This window comes from Meles meles, chromosome 16 (genome assembly GCF_922984935.1).
Source record: "Meles meles chromosome 16, mMelMel3.1 paternal haplotype, whole genome shotgun sequence".
Classification (NCBI taxonomy): domain Eukaryota; kingdom Metazoa; phylum Chordata; class Mammalia; order Carnivora; family Mustelidae; genus Meles; species Meles meles.
The window spans coordinates 79,670,995-79,688,178 of NC_060081.1; the positions used below are offsets into that span (position 1 = coordinate 79,670,995).

A 17,184-nucleotide genomic window follows, 5' to 3' on the forward strand; every position below is an offset into this window, starting at 1 on the left:
AGTGGGGACCGGGCCGGCCGCGTTCCCCTTCGGGTCACAGAAAGAACAGTGGGCTTCCTCCCTGGGGGCCCCCGGCCGTCCCTTCTCCACCCGCAAGCCAAGCCGTCCGGTGTGTCTGTAGCTCAGGAGCGTCCCCAGTGTCCGGAGTGGGGGTGTCTGCGAACTCCCTGCGGGTTCCTGGTGGGGGTTATCCTGTTTGGTTCCGTGGAGCTGAGTAGAGTAAGCACGTGCGGTCCGGCGCGGAGCGGCATCACCAACGCCCCCTGCCGGGGCTGCAGGGCCCTCCTGCTCTAGGGCCCTTCCTGCCTGTAGTCCCCCCCGGGAATCCTGCCTCGTCGTGTCTGCCCCTGCAAGTGGGGGCTCACGAGTCACCGATCAGGCCTGAAGGACCCTCGGTTTGGGTGTCGTCCACAGATAAGACAGGGAGCCCTTACAGGTGACGACCCCAGACCCGACGTGTCCACATTTGGCCCGAGCTGTGCCGACTCCAGGCCTGCTTACGTGCCCGCGCTGAATCGTCACAACAGATTCATGTGGTTCCGCACCGATGTCCCCATTTCCCCGGTCAGGAGGACCACGGAAGGAGTCGTCCGGTTTGTTAACAGGAATCTTGGCAAGGAAAGGGAGCCCAAGTGGCTGGTTCCACAGGCCATCTGACCCCTGCATCGGAAGCAACAATGCATCTCTGACAATTTATAGAGGACAAGTGTGGCTTCCCAGCCGCTGGCTCTATTTCTAGAACATCTCGGTGTGGAGGCTGTGGTCATGGATGCCTTGGTTTGTAGAGGGCACAGGGCTTTCTGGGTCGGGGACGCGAAGGTCCCCAAAGCCATCACTAGGTGTTGCTCAGAGAGAACCTGTGGGCTCAGGCTTTGAGGAAAGGTTTCTTGGGGTTGGCGCCCAACAGAGCACCTGCCCCAGAGGGGTCCCTGCCCGCCACCTTCAAACGTCCACTCTCCAAAGTACCTGTGTCACTCACGTGACCTTGGTGACGGCGTTGTTGGTGATCAAAGACCAAGACCCAGTTTTGTTTTACGCTTCTCCCAGAGAGGCTACACTTGGCCTTTGTCCGTGGCCGGTTTTTTAAGAAATCTGAAGAATTAGCTTCGTGTCATCACAGAAATCCCTCAGGGCTGGCCTTCGACTGGTGTTTCCACAAGTTTTTCTTGATCGTCTCATCAACCTTCGGACGAGAGAGCTTCCTCCTGTGCTTTCTCCCGGTGTGTCCCTTGGATTAGGAACCAAGAACATGAAAGGGCTTCGTTTCCTTTTCTAAAACACTCAGACGTGAGACGAGCACGATTTGCCGAAACCCCGTGAACCCAAGCCCCGAAGCGCACACGTGTGGGGTGTCATCAGCAAAGGCAGGTGAGGGGAGGCGAGGTCAAGCACTGCTCGGACCAGCCCTGTTTCGAGGAGCGAGCGCCGGCCCGTGAGCCTCCCTTCCCAGGAATGGAGCTTCCTACCGCCTGGGACCCGAGGCTTTATTTAGCAACAGAGAGCGCCAGAAATAGGACATCCATTATCCCGAGTCCCAGGGCAAAGCCTGCGTTTTACACCGGGCTCTGACTTCTGCTCTATTTTTAGCTGCTGCGTGGAGGTAAGCGCGCAGCTTGCATATTAATAGTCACAAGTCGCCGTGCAGCCCGTGCAGCGAGCCGCCGAGGCCGCCCTCAAAGGCTCGGCCGTGTGGGTGCGCTCACTCCCCCGGTGGGAGTCAGCCGCTGCCTGGTATCTTCAGGTGTGAGATATTCCCTGAAAATGTAAATTCCAGGCAAGCTTGTGTTGCCGGGGCCGGGGAGGGCGGTTCCGTGTGCGTGCCGGTGGGCTGGAAGTGCGTGTGTTCCTGTGAAGCGGAGGGAAATGGCCATGTCAGCTCTGCTACCGTCCCTGTCGGAGAGTCACACGCGACGCGTATTAATAGTCGCGTGTGTGCAGTTACCCTACTGGAATGCTCTGCCCTCTGTACTCCGGGGCGTAAATACACGGAGGGTAGATGTTTGGTTGCGGGGCAGGGCGGAGGGAAGCTGCTTCCTCTTTCTCCTGCAAGTACATTTGCGCAGCCCAATGGATGCGCTGAGTCCGGACATGGAGAAAGCCGAGGAGAAGGCCTGGAGGGTGGGCAGAGCTCCCCCTGGTGCCAGTGTCCCTGTGGGGCAGTGAGACCACGGTCTGAACGTGACTGGCCAAGTGGAGGGAGGCCAGCCGTGACGCAGGGAGTCCCCGATGACCCTCCTCAGCCACCAGAATCACAGAGGCTGGGAACTTGCTTCTTTACCAAAGGAGAGTCTCAGCCCATTTTTATTTCTTTCTTTTTTTTTTTTCTTCTGTTTGAAACTTCACAGAGAGGAATGACCAGACAGAGCAGGAAGAAAGAAGAGAAATCAAGCAAAGACTGACAAGAAAGGTACAGTGATTTAAGTGTCTTATCCCTGGATCTTGAGGGACAGGGGACTGCTGCACTGGTGTGGGAGGGGGGAGGTGACACAGAGCCTCTCCCTGTCGCTCGGTGACGTCTTCCTGGACGGCCGCAGATTCACTCCCCAGATGCGGGGGCAGCGCCCCTGCCCACCCCAGCGGGGCCCTCTGTGCCCGGGTGACAGGTCAGGTCCAATGGCATTTCCGCGGATCTCTGGGGAGCCGGACGGTGACAGGGCATCAGCTTCGTTTACAGGAGATCGTCACACAGAGCCTGGGAAGAGCCTCCCTGGGCGTCTGCCTGCGCTGACCTTCAAGGCTCCTTGGTTCCTCCGGCTTGTCTGGAGGCTCCTGGTTGCAGAAGCGTTTTACCAGCCTCGAGGGTTGGGTGTGGGACCGCCCCGCGGAGGTGGGTCTGGCCGGCCTACGTGGCAACCCCACAGCCTGGTCCCTTCCGGCCGCAGCCGCGTCTCAACTCAGCGTCCGGGCCTCGCCTGTCTTCTGCGCGCCCTGGAGGACTGACAGACGCTCTCCCCCCGTGGGGATGGGTCCTCGCGGAGCTTGTCTCGGGGGTACCGCCTGCCGCCGCCTCTGCTCGCTCTGGACCTTTTCTAGAAGCTCGCCCGGAGGGTCCAGTGCGCCGGGGCTGTGGTGAGCGGCAGCCACCCGACGGTCCCCAGCAAGCCTCCCGCGGGCCGGGCTGCGCCGGCAGAGTCGCAGGGTCACCGTCGGGGCCACAGTCCAAGCCTTCCCGCTGGCCCTCGCAGGCATGAGGGTTGAATGTCCCAGTTTCTGACTTTCCCGCGTCCCTGCAGACACGTGTCCTGTCCGAGGGCCCAAGAGCGCGGGGGTGGCCGCGGGCGGCTCACGGGCCTTCTCTGATTCCAGCTGAATCAGAGACCCACGGTGGACGAGCTGCGGGACAGGAAGATTCTGATCCGGTTCAGCGACTATGTGGAAGTGGCGAAAGCTCAGGACTACGACCGGCGGGCCGACAAGCCCTGGACGCGCCTGTCCGCGGCCGACAAGGTTTGCGGGCACCGTCCCTGCTGGGCGGGGTGGGGGGACGGCTGCACCCAGGGAGAGCACACCGTGACAGGCCAGCAGGTTTGTTCCTGGGCCAGGCGTGGGGGAGGGGAGGGGTGCCACCCGCTGTGGAAATGGTGGCCGTGCTGTGCCCCGAGGTCAGCTTCACAGAGGGGATCCGGGGCATGGCTCTGTCTGCGGCTAGGCGACAGTTTGGTTCTTGGCAATCAATGTCTAGAGACGTTTTTGGTGTCAGAAAAGGGGGCCGGTGGGTGGAGCCCAGGGATGCCCCTGAGCTCTCCGTGATGCACAGGACGGCCCCACCCAGGGTGACCCAGTCCCCAGGGTGGAGCGTGTGGCGGCTGAGGAACTGGAGGCTGCGGGAAAGAGGTGGGGATGGAGGTTTAGGGAGAGTCCACTACAGTGACACAGGGCAGAGAGGCCGAGGCCCGCAGGAAGGCATGGGCAGTGTAGACGGAGGCGGCTCTGGCTCCGTCCCCACCGCTCCGGGGTGAAGTGTCTCCGGGGGCCTCCGGCGTGAGGCACGGGAAGGGAGCGGGGAAGCGGCGGGCCCCGGAGGCCGTGGGGGAAGCGGAGGGACCGAGCAAGTCCTCCCCCAGCCTCGCTGTGCGGGGACCGGACCCTGACTCTGGCCTGTCCACCGGCACACGTCCTGCGAGCCCCAGAAACTCCCGTGGGAGGCGGGTGGTCATTTCCCCTGCGGAGGCGCCACAGGCGGCCGGCCTGCAAGGGCTCGGAGGGCAGCGTCCTGTCCCGGGGCACACGACTTCTAGCCTCTCCCCAGCTCTCAGCTGGCCCCTGGGGGGCTCACCCGTGGGGGCGCAGCATCCCAGGGGGCCGGGGAGGCTGGACGAGGCCGGGACGGGCCCGACACGCTGTGGTGCGCACCTCACCCACACGTGACAGCAACACTGTTTGTCCCGTGGCACCGCGTGCCCAAGGCCAGAACAGCTTCCTAATGATCTCGTTGCACAATTCTGGGCGAGTTCACCCCAAGCCCGACTCCCCGCGTGATCTGGCTCTTCGGACGCCGGCAGGTGGCTCCGCCTGGCTCAGCGTGGCAGCCGTGTGCCAAGGGGACTGGGGGGCGTCCCCGGCCTCTCTGGGACGCGGTCATGCGCTGGCGGAAGCCTGGCTGGGGACGACGGCGACGAGGCATCAGAGGCTGAATGCTCGGCCCAACGATGTTATTCTCTGGAAATAGATTCCAGAACGCCAGAACTTGGGGGACATTAGGAACTACTGTCCACCTCCGGGGCTGCTGGCTCCTCTGTGCCTTTTGTAACGCCCGTCTCTGACCCGCAGGCGGCCATCCGTAAGGAGCTGAACGAGTACAAGAGCAACGAAATGGAGGTGCACGCGTCCAGCAAGCACTTGACAAGGTGGGCTTCTGCGCGGCGCCTCTGCTGGTGCCGGTCCAGGCTGCCTTGAAGCCGCAGAGAGAGGCAGAGCCCTGTGCATCTGGGCGCCCGGAGCCAGGAGCTCTGGGGAGAGCGGGAGGGGACACGCGGCTTCGGGCGGTGCAGGGCAGTGAGGGCGGTGCAGGGCAGCGTTCCTGGGTCCGCTGTGTAAGGAGCTTGTGTGCGCACCAGGGAATCGGCCTCAGTGCAGGGAACAGGACGTACCTGTCCGCCGACCGTCCTCCTGTCGTGTCTGGACCTCTCGTGACCGAACCCAGCCGGTCTCTGCCGACCGGAGGCCACCAGGTCCCTTCCACTTACAGGTGCCTGTTTCCCTGCCTTTACAGTCGCATCGTTATTACAAGCACATGCTTCCCCAAACCCTCCAATATTTGGGTCCCTACGGCGTGCCGGGTGTCATGCCAGGCATGGAGAAGCAGTGATGCGTTAGGTAAAGGGGCCCCCGCGCCAGGGAGCCTCTGTCCCGGTGGGGACATCGGCCGTCCTCTAGCACCGGGCTGTCGGCGTCACGGTCAATGCGGGCTCTGGACATGCTGCCCCACAGGGGCCACGGGTCTGCAGAGGGAGACCGAGGGGGAAGACTGGCCTCCCCGTGCTCACTGGCTGTGTGCGTGTTCTTCCCTCTGCCGCGACAAGCAATACGGTCTTGTGTTCCCTCCGTCTTGAGACTGTGCTCGTGATGCTGCAAGCTTCCGCCCAAAGCAGTCCCTTTGCCACGTCCCCCGCGACCTCAAGAGGCTCACGCCCCAGAGACCGAGAGAAGGGACCCCTGAGCGCAGATTCTGCCTTCAGTTAAAATAGCGACTCCTTTCCTTTTCTGGTTTGTCCCCAAGTGGCCGCCGTGGCTGTTGTCGAGGACACTCACTGTGTAGGTCAGTGTGGCGACGGGGCAGAGCCGGCTGTGAGGGGTTCCATCCTGCAGGATGGTTTCGGGGTCAATGTATGAAAGTTGCAAGAGCAGGAGAAAATGATCGCTAATAAACAGGGTAAAACTGGTTAAGGCCCCCCATGGCTGGCATACATTTCAACAAGAATCTATCATCTTAGTTTGGATTATCCGCAACACTCAGAAATGTTGAAGAAATCAACACTGTCCAGTAAAATATTCAACGCTGTTTTTAGTGTTTACCATGTTAAAGAAAAAGGGTAGAATTGTTACGTAGCATCGCGTGTGTTAATGTCAAAATACCGAGTACATTTTCCCATTACACGTCATTAAGCGTCGTTGACTGAGGATACACGACTTCTCTCCTTAGTCCTTAATGCCTTTCCTACATCAAGGAATTTTAGGAGTTGGCCGAAAACCTGGACATCAGGAGATAAGATTTTTATACCACATTTTAGCACTTAGCATCCATTTTGAAAAGCACAATAGCTTAGTCACCTGAGACTTTGTGAAACGTATCACGTTACCACAAACACGTTACCGACGTACAAACCCAAAGCCAGACCGTAACTCTGATTTCCAAAATTTTGCTCAATCGATTATTACTTCTGATTTTAGCCAAACTTGGTCTCGCACACTTCAAGAGCTTAGCCGTCAGCCTTCAGACTGAGTTTTAGGCAGAATCCAGCAAATCATTCCTTCCGGGGTCCAGCGTAGGCGCGGGGGCGCCGAGGCGCTCGGAGGCCCTCCAGCACCAGAAGTGAAGCGGGCCCGTCCTCGTGTCCCGTGTGGCTCTGAGCCGCTTTTAACGGCCACACGCTTGTTAGTGGGAGGTTTGGGCCGTTTCAACTTCCAGTGTTTGACTTGACACTATTTATCTTCTTGTACTTCCTAGATTCCACAGGCCATAGAGATTTTCTTCTGAGAAGAATTTGTGTTTAATTTTTGATACCAACACTGAACATTCATCAGGGAACTTTCCTGAAGCTCGGCTCTCGACTCCCTGCCACGTCAGCGAGAGGGGCAGGACCACTGAGGCAGGTGAAGTCGGGGCTGTGCTCACCTGCACGAGGGGAGCCCAGAGGACGCCCTTTGCGCTCTGGTGTCCACGAAGTGGGGGCTGTCGGGCCCGGGGGAGACCCAGAGTCGCTCTCCCAGAAGAAAACTGTCATTTGCCTTTGAACCCGGTTTTTCAGTTCTGCAGCAAAACGGAGGCTGGGGACGCGCATGTGCCGGTGCCCCCCCCCACCCCGGGCCTCAGACGGGGACGGGCCGCACGGCCGTGTGCAGAATTGTGTGGAAAAGACATTTTTATTCTGATCACCGTTAATTTGAGAACTCTTTAAGTTCATGTTCCACAAAATTATTGACTGAATTATACTTTTCTTTTTTTTTATATAATGTCTAACAAAAAAATCCAGCTGCAACATTTTGATTCCTGTTAATTTTGTTCTTTAATTAAATGACTACTTATTGCAGGAAACGAACCCGGGTTTTATGTTTTCATGGAGTTGGGAGGAGAGGGGGATCTGTGAAATCAGTCGGGTTTTATTACTTTCACGCCATCAGATCCAAACACATAAAAGAGAATTCCAACTTCGTGGGCTTTGTTTTGTAAATTGTTAGTACATGTGGTTTGTGCTTGAAAATCAGATTATCTTTTTCAAGTGAATTTAAATGCATGTATTATTGAGTACTGACCCCAGAGGTAAGCAACAACTTGGTGGAAAATTCTACCACGCTGGAAATTGGGCCGTCTTTGAGTATTTTTAGATTCACATATGTAGACATTACGGAAAACTCTGGTATAGGAGACAAAGGTTTAGAGAGAGTGGACGTTATAAAGAAAACATTCACCCTAGCACAAAGGTAAAACGTAATGTTGGCACAAAGAGGGAAAATAAAAAAAAAAATGTTCCCGAAAGGTATTTTTACTTGGCCTTTGAATACATGTCCTCACAGGGGAGCCCGCCCGCCCGCCCGCGGGGTACCCGGTGAGGCAGGAAGCCCGGGGGCTCAGAGCCTAACGTCAGGAGCTTGCAGACCCTGTTGTTAAACCCCAGCCCTGCGCTGTTCACCAAGATACTTTCTCTCCAGGAAGACCATCTCTCTCTCGAAATACTGCTGTACCTTCTAAAGGAGACGACCGCAACCAACACATTCTCCGCCTCCGGTAGACGTCAGCCGCTGGCGGGGCGGGGGCAGCCCCGGGGGCAGGTGCATGTCCTCTGACGTCACTGCACACCCTACCTCGCGGCTTGCCGTGACCTTTCTTGCTCAACTTCTTTAACACCGAAGTGGGTCAGGTGCCCCTGGAAGCTGCCCACCCCACGCGGCAGCGCTTTGTCCGGTCCGTCCTGGGTGCTGGCGACCGTGGCGTCAGTTAGCTGAACTCTTTGAGAGAAATCCCTGCTGGGGTGGGGAATCCCAGCTCTGCCTCTCTGTGCTGTGCAGCCTTCTGCCAACTGCTTCAGTTCTCTGAGCCTCAATTTGTCTATGAAATGAGATGCTCTAAAGCTTTTCTAACAAGAAGTCAGTTCTTTAATTTACAAGCACGTGTATGTTTCTATATTGTGTGTGTAATAATTATCTATATTCATAACCCATTATTTGTGGCCAACCTCCAGAAAACTTTTTTTTCCTATTCTACACTACATTTTAGCAGCTCCCTGTTCTTTTATTCAGTTTAAAATATTAAGTGGGAGTCCAAATTGTGTAAAAGTGAGATTTCAATCTCCTTAACATGGAAATGCGCACGGACTTACTGGGAGACAAAGAAAGGAAAGGGTGCTTCTGTTGGAAGCTGTGCCGGCAACCAAGGCGGAAAGGGTCACTACTGCTTGGAAGATGGGCCTCTGGTTAGAGGTGACTTGGCCGATGGGATGTGTGTTCAGGTTTTTTGCCCAAGCAAAGTTCCATAATTAGTGGATAAGTAAAATTCAAGATGGAAATTTGAGGAGACCCAGCGGAGGGTTTGGTTTGGTTCAGGCTTAAGGGTTCTGAGACATCGTAAAACCAGAAGACGTTTTCATTGTAACCAAAATTTTTTAACAACAGCATCTAACTTCTCTATGGTATTTTTATTAATTATAAACGATTCCTCTAAGTTGTATTTCCATAGTTCACGTTCTTAGCCGGTATCACAGAGGTCAAGAGAGCCGACTGAAGCTGGAGGTGGGTGTGTTCACGCCACAGAAGGCGCGCGGAGGACGGCTCTGACGGGCGTCCCCAGTGCCCCTCATCCCAGCCGGAGAAGCAAAATCAGAAAGCAGCTGGTAAATCTCACAGGTGATACACAAGCTTGTGTATATAAATTCACACACGTTCTATAAATTTGAAGAGAAAGTGCATATATTTAAGAGCCTGAGGTCTTAGAAGAAACTGCTTCTGCTGCCTCCCTGCTCAGTAACAACCACAAACCCAATTACCGCAGTTCACTACGGGCGTCGGTTCACTGACTTGGCACATCACTTGTTCTAATTTCCACAAGATAAACTGTGATTAACTGTTAAAGTAACAGTGACTATTAAGTCATTGAAGGAATTCTGCTTTTAAGGAGATTAAAAGACTAAAACCATAATTGATTATTTTATGGGAGGAAACTAAATCACTTCTAGAAGTATCAAGTTTTAACCTGGCATGACGGGAGGAATAATAGTACGTTGTAAGTCTTTGTAAAAAAAAAAAAATTAAGCATGTTGAGAGTTCTTTGAAATTATATTACAGAAGTAATGTTTAGGCAATTGAGATGGCCAAAAAACCCCAAAACAAAACAAAACAAAAAAACCCCAAACCCTAATGTCAAGAAGTCCATCTTGTGGAAATACATGGTAATTACAAGTCTAAATTCTGGAGGTGAAAAGCCAAGTTTTGAACTACGTATCCATAGTTCTTTAATAGCAAGTTCAAGTCCGGAACTGTAAAATTCTAATTATATTGTTAAAATTATTAGTCTTACATGCTTCTAATCTCAAACCCATTCTTTTCCAGAGATTTTTTTCCAGAGTTTTTCATGTGAAAGGAACATCCGGGAAGATGCTCGTAAGAAACTGAACATGTTGAGACTCAAACTGAACGTGTGAAAATATTCTGAAACAGTAAATCATTATAAATTAATTTCTCTTAGACAATGTTAGAATGAGCAGTGGAAAAGCTACTAGTTACAAGTTCCCACAGTTTCATGAGAACAGAATGGCACTTTATGTTAAGTAATAAAAGTAACTTTTAACTATTAGGTCTCCTTTAAAGGAGGTGAGCAGGGAAATTCTTAAAAAAGCACATTTTCTTGACAATAAGCCACGGTAAGAAACTCTGGATCTGGTGTACATGCTAATAATCCTTAAAGCCACACTTTTATATATAGGTTATTGCTTTCTGAATGCAATGTATTCCCCCTTTTCGAAGACACGTGCACTGCAAATGCACAGGTGTGCCCCCCAAACGAACGGTGCCTTCCCTGTGTTCCACCCGGGAACTTGGTTACAGTGGGGACTCCTGGTTTGGCACAGAGCGGTCTCGGGAATGTCTAGCACCTTGCAGTGTTATGTCCACTTTTTATGTCCCACCTTAGATTCGTGTGCTCTTGTTTCCTGCTGTGTCCTCGTGATCAGTAATTCTGCTTCTGTTGTCTCTTCACAGCGTGCATGATGCCGTCCGCGCTGGCTGTAACTCTCCACCGGCTGTGTTCAGGAACTACGTAGGATTTCGGGGACAGTCACCGTGAGTGGGTCAGCTGTTAACAGGTGCTAGTGACAGGTGGCTGAAGAGCTGGCTGGAGCAACTGCGAGCTTCACACCATGTGCTGAGGTCAGAGTCAGAATTTGTCACCGTCGACTGCCAGGTCACTGGGACGTTAAGTGCGGAATGAAAACCACACAGCCCACTAGGGCTCGGAGGGTCTGCTGGGTTGGTGGCATTTACGTCCCTGTATTAACATCTCTTAGACTGGACTAAGTTTCTGCTTGGCTATACTAATGATGCAAAATTTGTTCTCTCCCCCATATGTTCTTCTGGAATAGTTAGCATTTGGAGCTCGGTTTGGTTGAGGAAGTGTGGTAAGCCTGCACCAACATGTGTTAAATACCAACCCAGGTCAGAAATACAAATAATTGGCTAGAATGGCCATTTATTTTTAATATGCTTGAAATGGGAAAATCAAGAAGTTGTAGTTACCTCACATAATCATTAGGCTCTGCTAATACAAAATTGATTTAAATCGCCATTTTTGTTAAATAGATAAGTTGAGAAACACACTGTATAGTAAAGAAGAGAGAGATCCGATCATTAAAGGTTTGCTTCTACACTAGGGATCTTGCAAACGACAGCCCACCAACCCAATCTGGCGTGCCTTTTTTTTTTAATGGCTTGCAAGCTAAGACCGGTTCTTACATGTTTATGCAAGTACCTACATATATTCTCACATTTACCTGTAGGCCCACACAGCCTAAAACATTTTCTATACGGTCTTTTAGATGACTTGCCAACTCCTGCTCTAATTATTCTTAAGTGTAAATAAATATATAAAACGTTAAAAATTAATCACACAGAACAAAGTCAAGCAACTACATGTTCTTTAAATACGCTTAAATTTTTTTGACATCAAATCTGTCCCAAACATCGTCTGTCCCAAACGTCAATATTCATTATAAACTCATACTGACGGGGAGTTGAGTTGCATAAAATGCGCATTTTACGAGGTAAATAATAAAGGCCTTATTGGCGTTAAAGGCAAGCATTCACTAGTATGACAACCCACACTCCTCCCAGTGTCTTGTGCTTCACATTATTGCTATCACAGCCGCATAAACCGAGATCATAGTATCTAAACTGAACTTCAAGACACGGCGCCAAATAGATCTCACTCAAAACATCTGTATTCCTGAAGAAAGCCTCTAGATATTATTTTAGGGTATATCCATGGGCTTTTCTTGGTCTAATGTTTTTCATATTTAAAAAAAATTGTTTTGAGAGAGCATGGAGTTGGGGGAGAAGGGCAGAGGAAGAGGGAGAATCTTAAGCAGTGTAGACCAGTGTAGAACCTGATGTGGGGCTCAGTTGCACAGCCCTGAGATCCTGTCCTGAGCCAAAAATCAAGAGTCAGACACTTAACTGACTGAGCCACCCAGGCGCCTCCCCAAGTATGTTTTTCAAAAAACCCAAAACTAAACATCACAAATATAACCATTAAAAATATAGTATTTTTGATGATAAAGTCTATGTACATTTGACATGCCTACACAGTTCTTCCAAGGGGCCAATAAAATGGAAATCCATAGAATTCTTTGGGACTACATTGCTGCTGCTGTTTTTTAAATTCCAACACTCCTTGTTTTTACGATACATAGATATGCACATTTCACGTCTTTCTAAAATAACTTTAAAAATTTATTTAAATTCAATTAATTTATTAATATATGTAGTGTTTCAGAGGTAAGTTTAGTGATTGGTCAGTTGCAGACAACACCCAGTGCTCACCCCATCACGTGCCCTCTTTCATGCCCATCCCCCGGTTACCCTGCCCCCACTCCCTCCCCTCTGGCCGCCCTCAGTTTGGAAGGGGTCCTTTCTTGCTTGTCTCTGTCTGTAGAGCTGAGCTCAGTGTGTGGTACAGACGCTCAGGTGGCTGATTGACTAATGCTTCATGATCCGTTTTAACGGAAATGCGACTCTACGGGATTTGAGGGTCTGAGAGTTTCAGGCACATCTGCCCTCTTTGAATTCAGTGAACCCGCCTAGAAACACTCCGTTCGTTCCCTCATTCATTCACACTGTTGCAACCCAACTTTTCTAGGCAGGTTTTTAGGTTCTGGAAATAGTGGCCTAAGTTACTGTTCGTAAGTGAATCAGACAGACGAGGTCCCTGTTCTCATAGACTTTACAGCAGCAGGGTTTATAGGAGGGAGGAAGAAAGAACTTTCTGGAGTGACAGTAAGATTGAAAGGCTGTGAGGGAGGATCCCTCTGAAGTACTGTTCACGTGAGACCCAAAGGACGGCATGTGCGCAGGGAAGCAGAGCCGCAGGGGCAAAGCCTCGCAGACAGGAATGCGACCGTCCAAGCGACGGGCCTGGAAATCTGCTGAACGGGGAGGAGAGGAGCAGGAGAGGAGCAGGAGGCCAGTGAGGAAAGAGGCAGAGGCCAGCTCACGTAGGGTGTTCAGGCCCTGATCTAAAGGCTGGGTTTTAAATGCAGAAGACCCCTCTGGACGGGTTTGGTACGTTTGTGTTTTATTGAGTCAATTCAGGTGAGATGCCGATGGCACGGAATTAACCGTGTCGGGACAGCCGTTCAGCAGCACCTGCTCCACTCACCAGCCACTCTGCTGCTGCTTCCGTCGGGTTCATCACAACCAAAGGAGACTCCATATCCTCGAAGTAGACACTGCCCAGCTTCCCCTTCCCCGAGCCCAGCAGCCCCCAACCTGCTTTGGCTCCGTGGATTTACGTATTCTGGGTGTTACCTATCCATCCAATCCGACAGTGTAACCTTTTGTGTTTAGTTTTCCACGTAGCGTGTTCGTCCACGTGCGTCGGCGGAACTCCTTCCTTCTTAGGGCTGCAGAACAGCCCGTGTGCAGATGGACAACCTGCGTTTGTCCGCTTGCTGCCCATTCGAGTCGTTTCCATGCCCGCCTGCTGGGACTCGTGCTGCTGTGGACATTCTGGCCAGTGTCTGTTAAGTATCTGGTTTCAGGTCTTCGCGTGTATTGCCGGAGGATAGGACTGCTGAGTCATAGGATAATTCCACCTTTAACTCTCGGAGGAGCCACCAAACTGGTTTTCACGGGGACTGCAGTATTTTACTCCCCCAGAAGCCCACAGGGGTTCCAGGTCCTGCACAACCTCGCCAATACTTATTTTCAGTCCTTTGGTGGGTGCGATGCTGCATCTCGCTATGGTTTGTAGTTTCCAAATGACTCATGATATGCCATGGATGTTCGTGTGCTTGCTGGCTAATTGTACATCTTCTCTGGAGAAATGTTCATACAGGTCCTTTGCCCCTGTTCTTATTGGGTCATTTGTCATTTTGTTGCTTAGCTGTAAGAATTCTTTATATATTCTGAATAATAGATCCTGAGCAGATGCGTGATTTGCAAGCATTCTCTCCCATTCCATCGCTTGTCTTTTCACTTTAATGAAAGTAATCTTTACACGAAGGTTTTCTTGGTTTTTAAAGTCCACTTTACCTTTTGGGTTTTTGGTTGTTGTTTTGTTTTCTTGTTGGTGGCGCTTTTGGTGTCTTACCTAAGAATCCACTGCCAAATCCAAGGTCATGAAGATTTGCTTCTATGCTTTTTCCTAATAGTTTCATAGTTTTAGCTCTTTTAGGTCTTTGATCAATGTATTTTGTATATATGGTGTGAAGTAAGGACCCAGTATTGTTTCGCCTGGGGCTAGCCAGTTGCCCAAACCGTGTGTTGAGGACTGCTCCTTTCCCCACCAGTGGCCTTGGCAGTCTTGACGAAGCTCAGTGACCGTAGATGAGCAGGTTTATTTCTGGCCTGTCATTCTGTTCTGTTGGTCTACATGTCCTTGAGGCACTACGTGGTTTTGATGAACACAGTTTTATAGTGAATATGAAACTGAAAAGTATGAGTACTCCAACTGTATTATTTTTTTCGAGGTGGTTTTGCTATGGGGGGGGGTCCCTTCCTTTCTTTTTTTTTTTTTTTTGATTTTCAGGATCAGCTTTTTTATTTCTGTAAGCAGGCTATTGAGATTTTGATAGGGATTGCATTAAATCTGTAAATTACTTCCAAGTATTGCTCTTCTTGTAGTCAATGACCATGAGAGGTCTTTCTGCTTAGTTAGATGTTCTTTAGTTTCTACCAACAGTGTTCCCGTTTTCATATGCAAATCTCTTACCTCCTCCGTGAAATGTATTCCTTACAGTATGCTGCTGAATTCGGCTTGCTCGTTATTTTGTTGAGGACTTTTACCTTACATTCATAAGATGTACTGGTCTGTAATTTTCTTGTGATGTCTTTATTTCGCCTTGGGAGCAAGGAAATGCTGGCCTCATAGAGTTAAGAATGTTCCCTCTTTTTTTTTTTCTTTTTCTGGTGTTGTCTTATTTAAATATTTGGTAGAATTCTTCGATTACTGATTCAATCTTTTTAAAAAGATTTATTTAAGAGAGAGGGAGGATATATGTGCATGAGTGGGGGGAAGGGCAGAGGGAGAGGGAGAGAGAGAATCTCCAGCAGATTCCCTGCTGATCATGGAGCCTGACGTGGGGCGCCGTCTCACAACCCTGAGATCATGACCTGAGCCAAAATCAAGTCAGACGCCAAGCTGATTGAGCTACCCAGACACCCGGAATTCAGTCTTTTCAACATGTTACAAGACTATTTAGGTTTTTCTTCTTGACTAGGTTTTGGCAGTTTGTGTTTCCAGGAATTCATTTCACACAAGGTATCTAATTTGTTGGCATACAACTGATAGTATTCTCATAATACTATTTCTGTAAGGTCAGTAGAAATGTCCCCAATTTTCATTTCTGAATTTAGAAATTTTAGTTTTCTGGGGGATCCTGGGTGGCTCAGTCAGTTAAACGTCTGCCTTCAGCTCAGGTCATGATCTCGAGGCCTTGGGATCGAGCCCCACATGGAACTCCCTGCTCAGTGGGAAGTCTGCTTCTCCTTCTCCCTCTTCCTCTACTCATGCTCTCTCTCTCAAATAAATAAATCTTTAAAAAAGAAATTTTAGACTCCTGTTTATCTCTAGTCTGTTTAATGGTTTACAACTTCGGTTTTATTGATTTTTCTGTTGTTTTTCTATTCCACTTTGGTTTTTTCCTTAAATCTCCACTGTAATCCTTATTATTTCCTTTCTTCTAATGGCTTTGGCTGTAGTTGGCTTTTTTTTCTAGTTTTTTTTTAAGGTTTAAAGTTGAGTTATTGACTTGAGATCTTTCTTCATTTTTAATATATATACATTTACAGCTACAGACATTCCTCTCAGCTCTATCACTTCAGTTTCAGAATGTTTCACTTTCCTTTGCCCCAAAGTATTTTCTAATTTCCCTGTGATTTCTTCTTTGATTCTCTGGCCAAGAGTACGTGGTCACTGGAGAGTCTGACGTAAGGAAGAGGCAAGCTAGGATTTACAGCTTAGTGAGGGCGTCTTGGCTGCGGAGTGAGTAAAGGGCTGTGGAAAGTATGAGCGCTGGAAAGCCTTTTAGGAGGTCCGTGCAGTTGTCAGCGTGACGGAAATTACACATATGGGGGACATATTTTGGCAGTAAAGTCTGCAGGACTTGATCAACTAAAGTGACCAAGGGAAGAAGCGAAATCAGGAATTGTAGGTTTTGGCTTGCACAGTTGGGTGGATGAGAGAGATGAAGAGACAGGGTTTGTTTTCCCTTCAGTGTTGAGAAAGAGTACGGAGGGACAGAGATCAAAGGCTGTTCTGAGACTTGAGATGCTTATTAGAACTGTCCATAAAGCAGTGTGTGCGTGATGCTAATGTCCAAAATAAACGTCAGAACTCGTAAGCATTTGTAAGCCGTCAACACAGAGACGTCTATTACATGGAACCATATGAAGTTACCTAAGAAAGTGTAGATTGAGGAAAACAGACCAGGAATGAGCCCTACATTAAGAGGAAAAGGGAAGCCAGGAAAGAGATAGGGAATGGAAAATATGCCAGCCAAAGTGTGGGTGAAGCGGAGTTAAGATGGAACTTGGAGCAACTGGGTGGCTTAGTCAGTCAAGCATCTGCCTTCAGCTCAGGGCTTGATCCCAAGGGCCTGGGATAGAGACCCACACTGGGCTCCCTGCTTGGGGAGGGGAGTCTCCCTCTCCCTCTGCTCCTCCTCCTGACTTGTGCTCTCTCTCTAATGAATAAGTAAAATCTTTTTTAAAAAAAGATGGGAGAGTATACTTGGTAAAATTAATCACTGCTGGTTTTGATAAAAAGTAGGTCCAGTGAAATAGTAACTAGAGAAAATTCTTTCCCTATGTTCTGTGTAAAGGGGAGCAGAGAATTACATCAGATGGGCAGCATTCAGAGGGGAACTTGAACCAGGGGCATTCGTGTGTGTGTGGGGGGGGATAAGTGGGCTATGCACACTGGAAGATCTGCAGCGACCACAGGATTCCAAGCAATAGCAGGGGGAGAGTCCTTACATCAGAAGATAAATCTGCCACAGGAACACGGGAGACATCAGAGAAGGCTAGTATTGATGCAGCTAACAGGCCTGGGAGAAAAGATGAGGACAGTATGCAGCTAGGCCATCAGCTACAGGGTAAAGAATCAAGGAATGCGGCATTGATAGGCGGTAATACTCTGGAAATGCAGGCAAGTCAGGGCAGAGGTAGGACTGCTGTAAAATACGTGGTCATAAATTTAAGTCTGATTGTAACTCTTCTCTAGTGATGTTCAGATTCCGGAATGAAGGGTGTGAGTTAGCA

The 17,184-nt window shown here is 50.1% G+C and overlaps 1 protein-coding gene across 2 annotated transcripts in view; it reads left to right on the forward strand.

Annotated features, from left to right (window-relative positions):
- Positions 1 to 7,242, forward strand: part of PHACTR3 (phosphatase and actin regulator 3) — a 205,923-nt gene extending 198,681 nt beyond the window's left edge. The window contains exons 10-13 of one of the 2 annotated variants that reach the window (XM_045980169.1): positions 2,346 to 2,407; positions 3,307 to 3,447; positions 4,771 to 4,847; positions 6,668 to 7,242. In XM_045980169.1, the coding sequence (XP_045836125.1) occupies positions 2,346 to 2,407; positions 3,307 to 3,447; positions 4,771 to 4,847; positions 6,668 to 6,683 (296 nt within the window). In that variant the 3' untranslated portion in view covers positions 6,684 to 7,242. The remainder of the gene's footprint in view (positions 1 to 2,345; positions 2,408 to 3,306; positions 3,448 to 4,770; positions 4,848 to 6,667) is intronic. The other variant, XM_045980170.1, reaches the window with a different exon arrangement.
- The last annotated feature ends 9,942 nt before the right edge of the window (positions 7,243 to 17,184 follow it).